General features: G+C 41.5%; 2 protein-coding genes across 2 annotated transcripts in view; both read left to right on the forward strand.

Annotated features, from left to right (window-relative positions):
- Positions 1-13,324, forward strand: part of tubb6 (tubulin, beta 6 class V) — a 403,096-nt gene that overhangs the window by 374,450 nt on the left and 15,322 nt on the right. The window contains exons 2-3 of the mRNA XM_083995822.1: positions 9,626-9,717; positions 13,021-13,129. Of these exons, the coding sequence (XP_083851948.1) occupies positions 9,661-9,717; positions 13,021-13,129 (166 nt within the window). The 5' untranslated portion in view covers positions 9,626-9,660. The remainder of the gene's footprint in view (positions 1-9,625; positions 9,718-13,020; positions 13,130-13,324) is intronic.
- On the forward strand, positions 2,289-4,858 carry cidea (cell death inducing DFFA like effector a; the record flags this gene model as incomplete). The annotated part of the gene is made up of 5 exons (XM_083995357.1): positions 2,289-2,356; positions 2,447-2,591; positions 2,688-2,840; positions 3,818-3,990; positions 4,756-4,858. 5 exons carry the CDS (start codon positions 2,289-2,291, stop codon positions 4,856-4,858), a joined length of 642 nt encoding a protein of 213 aa, XP_083851483.1.

Raw genomic sequence — 13,324 nt, forward strand, 5'->3', positions numbered from 1 at the left:
TTAAAAAAAAACAAAAAAACAAGTTATATAACTGAATACTGGACAAAACCTAAAATTCCATTTGGTGTGCAGTTTCTAATCATCTGCCTCAAAATAGTTAGGCAATAAGAGTCTTGTGTGTGAGAGTGTGAAAAAGGAGCAAACATAACCAGTCTCTCGGGATGACCTTTATTTGTGTGTAAGTTCTTTTTTCCCGCAGGGTGTTACAAATAAAAGCTTGATTATTGTTTAGCAATCTAAAAATGTTCCCCATAATCCCCAAGCTCACATAATGTGAAACAATAGAATACCAGCTAGATTCCTCCGTAAGCTCCTTAAATATCTGGACCAGAGTCAGTTTAAAGATTTTCTTTTCCTTCAGCACTGGATCAGTCTGCACCCAACAGGCACTGGAAAGTGTGGTGAATTATTAGCCTACATTTCTTTTTAGTCACTGTATGTTCACAGAGACATGCACTGTGTGAGATAACACCAGTGGTAGCCTATGTTACAGCATCCTTTCAAAGCAGAAGACATAGGCCACCTTTTATACTTTGCTGTAGGAAGCACATGCATGCTGTTGTAAAGGATTTTCTTCTTCACCACTGATAACAAGCCATTTTACATGGTAAAGACAACAAAGATGTTTTGTGTGCTCTTTATAGAATACAATATTCATTTGTTTACTACCCTGCACATGAAAGTACTTGGGGCAAACTTTTTTTCCTCTTTGCTTGATGGTCTGGGCTGGTATAAGAACTTCAACCTGTAAAATAGGTTCTGTTTCTGAATGTCTCATATGTATAATGTCAATCACAAAATTGTGTTTTCTCAGCCTAAATCAAATGCATGAAGATCTTACAGTTGTAGCCTAATATTAGGCCTATGATTATCTTTTAATAGGCTACCTGAAAAATAATAATAAAAATGTAGATAATCTGACTAACATGTCGATAATGGACATATTTTGTTGTGTTGTGCTGCACACTAGCCTACTGTTTCTTTTTCTACTGTTTCGTTGCAGCCTACATGAAGATGCACATGAAGAACCTTTTACTAGGAAAATGGATTCCTCATTATCTGGCAATGTTTATTATTATTTTCCCTATTTTTAATGTCATTATTTTTTATTGTCATTGTCATTTTTGTTTCCTTTTCTCATTATCCCCCTGTCTGCTTTGTCCACCTCTATCTCTCTGTATAATCTTTTTTAACCCTTAACTGGGTGTGTCATGAGTGTGTGTGTAGCTACATGTCAACTGTCATTTATGTATTTTATGTATATTAAGGCAGCTTTTTACCATGCACTGAGTCCACAACAAATTTCCCCTGTGGGACATTAAAGTTTATTCTACTCTATTCTATTCTTAAAGGGATAGTTCAACATTTTGGCAAATTGGCCCATTGCCATAATTGCTATAGTCGTAGCAGTAGGTTCGTTACCTTTAATTGTAGGTGTAAGCTATTTTTAGTACAGCGGAGCGCAGCAGCAGGCTGCTCAGAGCTACACTATGGAGGCTAAGGGAATTTCTTGGTTTCCCTCATCAAACTCATCAAATACAAAATCCCAAAACTCCACAGTGCTTTTGTAGACAAGTTGTGAGCTGTACAACCACCACGCTATGAGATAATGACGGAACGATACGAAACGGAGCCGTTTTCGAGGTAAATTCATACAAAACCGCTGATGCGCGTTGCGTTCAGGGACAGTTTTTCAGCAAGCAGTCTCCGTATTTACCCTGTATTTACCTCGAAAACGGCTCCGTTTCGTATCGTTCCGTCATTATCTCATAGCGTGGTGGTTGTGCAGGTCACAACTTGTCTACAAAAGCGCTGTGGAGTTTTGGGATGTTGAATTTGATGAGTTTAATGAGGGAAACCAAGAAATTCCATTAGCCTCCATAGCGTAGCTCTGAGCAGCCAGCTGCTGCGCTCCGCCGTACTGAAAATAGCTTACACCTACAATTAAAGGTAATGAACCTACTGCTATGACTATAGCGATTATGGCAATGGGCCAATTTGCCAAAATGTTGAACTATCCCTTTAATGCATAATGTCAACATGTGCTATGTTATGTGCTTAGATAATGCTGTTATGCTTATCTCACGTCAATAAAGCACACACCATAGGGCACACACACAAAAAAAACAAAAAACAAACAAACATGTTAATTAAGCAGCTCTGTGTTCTATTGGCTGGCTGCTCTGACCAGTAACCAATCACAGGCCGCCGTTGTCAATAAAGCCTTCGTTACAGTTGATCAGTCAGCTGATCCGTGCAGGTAAGTGGGTCTGTCGCCTCTCATCACCATGCCGCCGCTGTCGCTCCAGTCCGGGGTGAGCTACGCCAAAACTCTGCTGCCGGAGACTCTGGTGAGGTGGGTGTTGGTTAACAGCCAATCAGTCAGTGGTGTCAGTGGTTTGCCTCCTTTTCCCAGCATTAAACCTGAATGTAACCCTCCCTGCAGGTCGGTGTCTACAGTCCAGACCACCATCTCCCGTCACATCCTGGCCTCGGCCTCGGCGCAGCCCCGCAGCTTCTCGGTGTGCAGCCAGAGCCGCAGGCGGCGCCGCAGCCTGGCGGCCTCGTCTCTGGACGAGCTGCTGGAGCAGGTGCTCATGTGGATCAGGGTTTAAGATCTGGTCCCAACTCTGATCGGGTCGCTCTCTCACTGCTTTCCTTCTCTATGTGGTTTCTAAACACCTCAGGCTGCGCGGGTGTTTGTGTTGTCCTGCCAGTTTCTGACTCTGGTCCTGGAGGAGGACGGGACCGTTGTGGACTCGGATGATTTCTTCCAGTGTCTGCCCAGCAACACGCCACTCATGGTGCTGGAGAAAGGAGAGATGTGGACTGAGAACAAGGTGAGAGCCAGCTGTGAGGGGGGACCAGGGGATTTTTATTTTAGTTAACACATTATCTTTGCAGTTCAGAAAAAGGGCAGGGGTTATCTCACTGGCTAGACCTCCATGTTGGTATTCAGTCAACACTTATGCCTCAATTTATGAGGCACCGGTGTATGGGACAAACAGGCATAGCCTACAAGAAGGTAAATGGATGAGATTTACCTTTAAACCAACTCCAGTTCTACCTCAGTTCTTAGATTTGTAGTTAGATTTGTCCCAGTGTCTTGTGATGTGCCTTGGTTCTTCTATTGATTCGTGTGATTGTGATTCATGTGCTGCAACAATTTATTGATTAATCAAACATCAATCGGCAACTATTTTGATAATTAAATAATCAGTGTGAGTAGTTTTTGAAGAAAGAAAAGTCCAAATTCTCTGATTTCAGCTTCTTAAATGTGAATATTTCTGGTTCCTTTGTTCGTTTATGACAATAAACTGAGTCTGTCTTTGGTTTGTGGACAAAACAAGACATTTGTCACCTTGTGGTTTGAGAAACACTGATTGACATTATTCAACATTTTATTGACCAAACAACTAATCAATTAATCATTTAATCAACAGATGAAAATAATCGTTAGGTGCAGCCCTAATGTGATCCACTGACTCCATGATACTGAGATCTGTGAGGACAGACCGTCTGTTACAGGACTGCTGGTTCTTCTGAAGATGCTTTACGATGGGGTTTAAACTGTAGCACAGTATTGTTTCATGTTTGGAAATCAATCCAAAAGCCATGTGTGTCAAGGTTCTTCTGTCAAGAAAACCATCAAATGTTCCACTGCCTGTCTCTTCCACATGATGGCAGCACCTTCACATGTTGAAGTGTTGTGGGCCGCTGGCTGAGACTCTGCTGTCTGTCGTCCTGCAGGATGCAGCATGTCTCTGTTTGGAGGCTGATGGGTCTCTTGTTGTCTCTTTGTTAACTTGTGTTTCAGATCTTACCCAGTTTCCGTCAGCCAAAGAGGAACACGATCGCTAAGTTGACCCTTGACCTCTACAAGCTGCACCCTAAAGAATTGTTGTGCTGCTTCGGCATCAAGGCCTCCCTGTACGACATGTACACTCTCTCCTACGACTTCAGGTGCACCACCATAAAACAGGTGCTCAGGTGAGTTTTATATTTATTTATTGGATCTCCATTAGCACCAGCACATTAGCTTGGCTATTCTTCCTGGAGTCCAAACATTCAGTCAAAGTTGACCACTATTCCTCCAGGTACATCAAGGATAAAGTAGAACAAAACAACTAACACAAACCCAACACACGGATACAATCACACAGTAGACACAGACATACGTATAACACAGACACGATACACCACCTGTACAATACAATCAAAAATCAATAAATATACACATACAAGGGGAAGGCAACACAATAAAACATACAAAAACCGAAATGGTAATCTCACAGGGCTGGGAAGAGAACAGGCACCTCATCATATAGCATATACCAACTACTGCAGAAGAAACTGTTTGAGCAAGAATTTATACCTCTCTTTAGAATCTGTTAACGCAATATAAAGTGGCAACGAATTCCACTCTAGGATGGCTCTGAACAAAACAGATTTCTTCATCACATTAGTATTCGCTTTAGGCAAAGTAAACCTCCCTTCTATAGCATGTCTTGTCGGATAATTATGTTGACTCCACTGATGTGAAAACAAAACAATACAAAAATTTGGGGACTTGTTTACAATAATATTCCTAAGGAAGTTCAACAAAATGTAAGAGCTTCTTTGAGTGACAGTTAGCCAACCCAGTTGCTCATGCATATGTGCCACATTAGTTCTCCCTCTCACCACATGGTCCACTCACTCTGATGTTTGACTCATGCAGCTTCAGTGTGTGCGTTGTGTCTGTCTTCCCCTCAGGTCCATGCTGCGCTGCCTCACCTATCTGACCAGACTGGTAGGTCAGCTGCTGCTCTACACATCCTCATCCTTACTGCAGTTCACTGGGGAGGATGACTGCTAGTGTGTGTGTGGGGGGGGGGTTCAATTATTTTATTTTAGTGTAGTTTAATGAATCCTCTCCATCAGACTGGATTGTTTTTTATTTAAATTCAGTGATCCTCCTCTTCTGTCGGGTTTTAATTGTCTGACTGTCTGTTCAGATGTCTTTGTCAAGCTGTAAAATAGATTGAAATGTTGTTCCTTTAAATCAAATATATAAATAAAGGATATTTTTTTAGGTTTATCGGATCTCATCTATTAATTTTACTGAAAAAAATACTGCACAAATCAAGTCAGAACCATTTTTTTAAAGGACAATTCCGGGCAAATTCAACTCAGGGCTGTATTTTCCTAACAGTTTAGGTCTAAAAGAAGGAATCTGAAGATTTTCAGTTTAATTGCTCCTGTTTTGCGGTAGCTGTGTCTGGGCCTGCATCGCCACGGCAGCGTCAGATGGCGACTCAGCGTCAGATGGCGACTCAAACATGCACCCAGAAGTTTCTTACTTGAGCAAGTCAAGAGTTGATATTCCTGTGTTTATGTCACAAACGGGAGCTTCCAACTGCACCTGAACACACCGAGCGTCAACTTGGGTCTCGCGCAAGACTTTGAATTGGATCTAGTTTTACAAACATGTGGGCTTGCTTGAAGTAAATAAACTTCTGGGTGCATGTTTGAGCCATCTGACGCTGTCTGTGGCTTTGAGGGATGTAAACAGCCTAAGCAGCAGAACTTCCATCCGCTCCCATTCATCGCTGCCGTGGCGATGTGGGGACAGACACAACTACCAATTAAACTGAAAATCTTCAGATTCCTTCTTTTAGACCTAAAATGTTAGGAAAATACTGCCCTGATTTGAATTTACTAGGGATTGTCCTTTAAATTCAAATAAAAAGAGCAAAGTTGTTTTTTTTGGTGTTTTTTTTTAATCTTTCTTATTTCATTCTAAACCTGTTTCCTACACGTTCAGTCTCTCCCTTAATGACCTGACCTCAGGGTCAGGATTAAAACTAAACTTGGCTGTTGTACGTGGATGTCCATTAACTGTCCCTGCAGGTTGTTCTGAGCAGGTCAGTGTTCCTCTCAGTGAGCAGAGCAGATGTACAGCATCGGTGATGAATTCCTGTTTTATAGCTCACACTGCTGTGTAAATTGACACCGGTGCTGGCCTCAGCAGCAGCTGACCAGCCCTTCATCATGGTCTCTGAGGGAACGTCTGGCACATGTTCCCTGACAGAGAGAAAATCCCCTGCAGGTGTCCTTCCTCATTTCTCTGCAAAGTCACTGAAGATTCAAACTATGCCAGAACACACACAGATCAGTCCTCTTCAAAAGGAGTATTGCCAGTTTATAGAGAACTTACTGTTATCCAATATTCAATAATGCAACATAAAGCGTTAAGTTTAATGGATTTAGATGCTGTTAAGTTTTATATCTACTCAGCTTGAAGCCTATTTTAAGCTCATATTTATTACACTTATCCAGAATGACTCATTAGGAGTTTCTGTGTAGGCCTACAGTACAGTGTGTGAGTGGATTTCTTTAATACTGGAAAAAACAAAGTCATGGTGCAAGCACTGTGTTGTTTTTCTTCTTTTTCACATTAAACCACTTGTCACCATGTTAAACTTTATTTTTTCCAGTCTTCCATTTAGTTTGCTGTATTTGTAAACTGCGTGGTTTGCATGCTTAAGTGATACATACACACGTCTTTGTGATATATTTAATTCCAGCATTAGACACAACACTTGGTTCATTAAAACTTTAATGGGGTTATGGCAAATTGGCCAAAATGTTGAACTATCCCAGAAACACACACAAAATTAAAAAAAAAAAGAATGCTGCAAATTCAGTCCTATAACCCAGTGGGAGATGTTTCTGACATTTCAGCATTTTTGTTCACTTATGTTGTTGTTTTGAGCTACAGTATACAGTTGTGTCTTGATGTCAACAGAACCCCTCAATTTCCACTTTTATGAGAGCTTGAACTCTGCTGAAATCTTCTCAAATCTTTGGAAATCTTTCATATCCTTTTTCTGTTTTATAAAGTTGAACAACCTTCTCCCTCAGGACTTCTGACAGTTCGTTTGCTTCCCCCACGGCTCAGAATCCAGCAAAGTCAGTGCAGCAATGGATGAAATGTGCAGGTGTTTGTCAAGAGCCCAGAATCTCAGTGACTTTTTATACACAGACACTAATTACAAGCATCAAGTTGCAGGCGTGGACAGTTCCCCTGAGTAACCATTTAAACCAGTCGTGTCAATCTGTGTGTAGATTATCAAGGTAAAACTTTGAGGGTAGGCCTATGTAAACTTTTGATCAGGGCCATTTTGGTGTTTGCACTTATCATTAGGATTCAAAAGAATTAAACACAGTTGTGTGATAATTAATGGCTTCACCCACTAACTCTGAATATAAAAGTTTTGTTGCATTATCAATTACAATTTCTGAAATGTAGCCAGTATTTCACACATTCTGCCGGGGTATGTAAACATTTGAGCACAACTGTATATGCTCCTATAGGGGGAATGTTACCTCATACACTCACCAGCCACTTTATTAGATACCTGCTCAACTGCCTGATATTGCAAATGTCTAATAGGCCAATCACAAGAGAGACACTTGGTGTATTTAGGTATTTACACATTGTCAAAATGATGTGGTGAACTTCAGCCCCAGCATCAGAATGGGAGAGAAAGGTAATGATGAAGGTAGAATGACTTTGAACGTGGCCTGGTTGTTGTTGCCAGACAGGCTGCTCTGACTATTTCACAAACTGCTGATCTGCTGGAATTTTAAAATACCTTTTTGACGCCAGAGGTCAGAGGTCAGGAAGAATGGCCAGATGGATGCATACTGCTAGAAAGACAACAGTATCTCATATAACTACCTGGTACAACTGAGGTCGGCAGAGGAGCATCTCTGAATGAACTACATATTGAACCTTGTAGTAGATGGGCTACAGCAGCAGAAGACCACTACGCCCCTCAGGAACTTAGGTTACAATTCACACAACTCATCAAAACTGGACAACAGAAGGTTGGAAAAACATTGCCTGGTCTGATGAGTTTCAATTCCTACAATATTTAGATGGCAGGGTCATAATCTGACAAAAAAAACATGAAAACATGAATCCATCCTGCCTATGCTGCTGCTGGTGTTATAGTGTGGGGGATATTCTCTGGACACACATAGTGATAAATGCCACAGCCTACCTGAGCATTGTGGCTGACCATGTCCATCCCTTAATAACCACAGTGTACCATCGATGGCTACTTCCAGCAGGATTAGGCAAGGTGAGTTTATTTCTGTAGTTTTTTTTTTTTTTTTTTTTTTTTTTACAAACAGTTTGCCTCAAAGAGCTTTACACAGCAGCTCACCATGTCATGAAGCTCAAATCATACGGAAGCAACTGTTCAGAAAATCATCTCAAACTGGTTTCTTGATTGTGACAATGAATTGACTGGACTCAAACGGCCGTATCATGGATGTGCAGATGCTACCATGTCACTATGATCCAAAATGTCTGAAGTATGTGTCCAGAATCTGTGCCGAGAAGAATTACGACAGTTCTGAAGGCCAAGGCCTGACCCTGGACTAGCAAGGTACAGCTAATAAAGTGGCCAGTGAGTATATATTAATTATAGATTACATAAATATAGTATGAAGGTTTACATTTAGAATACATTTGTGTCTTATAGGCCATGGGAATGGGAAAATAGATTATAGATTATTATTATTAGCCTATTATTTTAGAGGAAAATGTAGTCCTTTAGCCTTATATAATTATTTGTTCTGGGCAGTCTTCTCCTGCATTTTTTTTTATAATACAACCTGGTGACTATTTCTCCTTGAAGTATTTCTATTTTGTTAAACTGGACTTTAAAGGGATAGTTCACCCAAAATTCGAATTTCACTCATTATCTACTTATTGTCTACTTACTCATGTCGACTAAGAGCTGTGAGAATGTTCAGAGTCCTCCGTTCATTATCTGAGTTACGGGGGGGGTCCGTGCAGCAGTATTTGTCCATATAATGGTTGTCAATGGATACCAACTTTCTGCGTCCAAAAAGACACACCAAAAAACATCCAAATACCTCCATACTGCTCGTCTGTAATGTCCCTCTTGTATTGAAGCCCCGACATGAGAAATTGTTCCGCCGGTGCACTGACACAGGAAGAGCGGTGAACTGAGACACTGGGAGCTTCCGCTACAAACAAGCTTAAAATATAGACTTATTTAATTTTTTTCGGAACAATTTCTCATGTCGAGGCTTCAATACCAGAGGGACATTACAGACGAGCAGTGTGGAGGTATTTGGATGTTTTTGGTGTGTCTTTTTGGACGAAGAAAGTTGGTATCCATTGACAACCATTATATGGACAAATACTGCTGCGTGGACCCCCCCCCCCCCCCTCTGAAACTCTGAAAATTCTCATAGCTCTTAGTTGACATGAGGGTGAGTAGATAATGAGTGAAATTTGAATTTTGGGTGAACTATCCCTTTAATCAACAATCACAACACTTCAGCTGGAGTTGGATCCAGTGCAGAAACCTCAGTAGTAATTGTTCTCTCAGCTCAGTTGAACTCGTGTGTTTGTATCATCTTTTCTAAAGAACAAATACAACAGAGCGCAGTCAAATGCTGAATGGGACAAACTGGACTCTGTCCCCCCCCCCCTCCCCCCAAAGGCGTGGTCGCGCGAATGCTCGTGAGAGTTGTAGGAGGAATAGAGGCAGAGCTCCGGTTGAACAGACACAGGCATCCCGCAGCACAAACCCGACAGACGGACAGACGGAGAGGAACACCAGGAGAAGAACGATGAGGGAAATAGTTCACATCCAGGCCGGACAGTGCGGGAACCAGATCGGGACCAAGGTACAGACCCAGTTTTATTCCGTGGTTTGGAGTGGTGAACATGATCTGGACCTGTGTGAGTGAGTGTCCCTCACTCACTCTGCTTTTTATGGGCTGTTCCAACTTCCCAGTATAAAGTGCAGCTGAGGGACACGGAGGTGGTCTGAGATCAGCTTTACCACACCTCCATCAGGCAGACTGCAGATCCTCAAACGTGTCAGCCTCGTGTCCAGCGTCATTCACAAGTAGAGCTGAAGTCTGAGTGACTGTATGACATGATACACAGGCACAGTAATGACTGTTTGTTAAAGGTTTATCTGACATTTAAATAAATTACCTTAATGTTCTTTGTCGTGAACACAGAAGACATTAAAACTAAAAGAACCTTCACCTGTTATGACTTTTTTATTTTATTTTTTTATCTCCAGTGATGAACACAGAGAATGGTCACATGTTTCAAAATAAAAGACAATTAATTCAACCATTTAAGACTGTTTCAAAGTAAGAGTGCTTCATAGAAATGTAGTGGAGGCAAAAGTTAAAAAAAAAAAAAAAAAAAAAAAAAGTACAAGTAGGCTTGCTACTGTCAATCTCCTTGTTTAAACAGCTAGTGTCAAATGATTCTCATTGTTGACTTTAAACAAACAATTCAATAGTGACTATAAAGCATCATGTAGCCTAAAGTTTCCAATTGGTATGAATACATGAAAGAATGAAAGAATGAATGAACGTAGGGAGCCTCTGCTGTAATAAACTTATCACAGTGGTGAGAGGGAGTGAAGTGAACTCTGTGAGCCACTGTGAGACTATTTAAGGAATCTGGGTACACACACACACACACACACACACACACACACACACACACACACACACACACACACACACACACACAGAGAGAGAGAGAGAGAGGAGGTTCTGACCAAACGCTCAGCTATTCCAATGAATCCTGTGGGCTGATGGTCAAAAGAGCCAGGGAAGAAAGTTGAGCAAACAAATGAACAGTCATTGTAACCACAATGGCTTCTGGGTAATAAACTCCTATGTCTTTGTGTGGAAAGTATGTAACAGTGGCGATAATTTCTTTTGAGCAAGACCAATGCTGTAAATGAAAATAGAGGAACAGCTGTGTAGCAATGGTCAAGATGTAGGTCAGGATGCAGCTCTGGTGTCAAACCACAGAGATCAAACTACTCTCAGCACCTCCATAAATTAAGAGTTTTAAATGAATATGTAACAGCACATAAATATCTCACTGATGTGAAAAAGCACAAGTCAGTTTTAGTAATCACAGGATTTGACAAGGTTATTATTTTAAACACACGCCTGTTGATGAACCCCTCAAACAGCCAGATGAGATGAGGCTAATTCTGCTGAGGTGCCTTAATTCAGAACAACAGCTAAACGATTTCTGAAAAAGCTAACAAATATGTGGTCCATGGTGCTGTCTCTTCTCTCTGCAGTGTTAAGACATGCTCTCTAAATAACTGTTAATATAATCCACCTGTTTACTTTTAATGTAGCCTTAAAGTCATGTATATTACTTCAGGTTCTGGCCACTGTCAGTGACCAGTGGGCCTGAGGTGAGCAAGTTATTCACCAAAGTCCATATGGCCCAGCTCTGGGACTTAAAGGGATAGTTCAACATTTTGGCAAATTGGCCCATTGCCATAATCGCTATAGTCATAGCAGTAGGTTTGTTACCTTTAATTGTCGGTGTAAGCTATTTTTAGAATGGCGGAGCGGAGCAGCAGGCTGCTCAGAGCTACACTATAGAGGCTAATGGGATTTCTTGGTTTCCCTCATCAAACTCATCAAATACAAAATCCCAAAACTCCAAAACGCTTTCGTGGACAAGTTGTGACCTGCACAATCACCACGCTATGAGATAATAATGGAACGTTACGAAACGGAGCCGTTTTCGAGGTAAATACAGAGTCTGCTTGCTGAAAAACTGTCCCTGAATGCAACGCGCATCAGCAGTTTTGCATGAATTTACCTCTTAAACGGCTCCGTCTCGTAACGTTCCGTTATTATCTCATAGCGTGGTGATTGTGCAGCTCACAACTTGTCCACGACAGTGTTTTTGAGTTGTTGGATTGTGTATTTGATGAGTTTGATGAGGGAAACCAAGAAATTCCTTTAGCCTCCATAGCATAGCCCTGAGCAGCCTGCCGCTCTGCTCCGCCGTTCTAAAAATAGCTTACACCGACAAATAAAGGTAACAAACATCCTGCTATGACTAATAGCGATTATGGCAATGGGCCATTTTGCCAAAATGTTGAACTATCCCTTTAAAGGAGTCGTCATTGTCAAGGTAGTGATGGTGGAGCAGCTCACTCTGAGCTTCAAATCTGTTCTTCAGAATCCTATGGGTGATGTCACAGAGGCTACAGTACCTTATACAGTCTATACCTCTGTCCCAGGTCAGCTGCATGGATGGATGGATGGATGGATGGATGGATGGATGGATGGATGGTGTTGTTTTGAGATGGGGAAAGAAATAGCTGACAACTAACCCATCAGCTGTAGTTATGACTTTTGTTTTGCTTTATTCTATTTTCTGACAGAAGAAATTGAACCTTTCCTCCTCCTGATTGGACACACTTGTTAAAGGGATAGTTCACCCAAAATTGAAATTTCACTCATTATCTACTCACCCTCATGTGGACTAAGGGCTGGGAGAAGTTTCAGAGAAGAGGAGCTTCCGCTACAAACAAGCTTGAAATATAGACTTATTTCATTTTTTCATTCATTTCGGGGCAATTTCGCATTTCGGGGCTTCAATACAAGACGGATATTACAGACGAGCACTATGGAGGTATTTGGATGTTTTTTGGTGTGTCTTTTTGGACAAAGAAAAGTGAGCTCTGTTCGCAACCGTTATATGGACATGCACTGCTACGCCGAGACCCCCTGTAACTCAGAGAAGGCCCGGAGGACTCTGAAACTTCTCCCAGCCCTTAGTCCACATGAGAGGGAGGAGATAATGAGTGAAATTTCTATTTTGGGTGAACTATCCCTTTAAGCAGCAGTAATCGGAGGAAAGGGAAGTGAGTGTCTACAAAGCACTGCAGTCTGCTGTGTCAGTGCAGACTCTGATGGCCTATAGACTTTTCAAAATATGAAGCTATTTTCAATCAGTATTGTGCTTCATATCCACAACAACTATGGCAAGTTTGTCGATTTGTGTTTCAGTAATTTGCAAGTGTACAGGATTCCTCACAGAATGATTTGGTCCCATTAAAAGCTCAGATGTCAGAGAGGTGGTAACTCAGTCTTTTCTTCTCCTCCTCTCTTTTTGTGCTGCTGCTGTGACTGGGTCAGTTTTGGGAAGTGATCAGCGATGAGCACGGCATCGACCCAGCAGGAAACTACGTGGGTGACTCGTCTCTTCAGCTGGACAGAGTCAACGTCTACTACAATGAGGCATCCTGTAAGTATCAGGGTTCTGTGTGTGTGTGTGTGACTCATTGTGAGTCACACACTTCCACTTAGTGGCTGCTGGTCTAAGTTTGGCTTCTACTGAAACAAAAGAAATGACATTTACACACATTTGTTATTCTACCTATTAAAACTAACAGGAAGCCCGGGCAGGATTGGTTGTTCAGTGTTTTGGTCTTCTCTGTTT

The sequence above is a fragment of the Trachurus trachurus genome, assembly GCF_905171665.1.
Source record: "Trachurus trachurus genome assembly, chromosome: 20".
Classification (NCBI taxonomy): domain Eukaryota; kingdom Metazoa; phylum Chordata; class Actinopteri; order Carangiformes; family Carangidae; genus Trachurus; species Trachurus trachurus.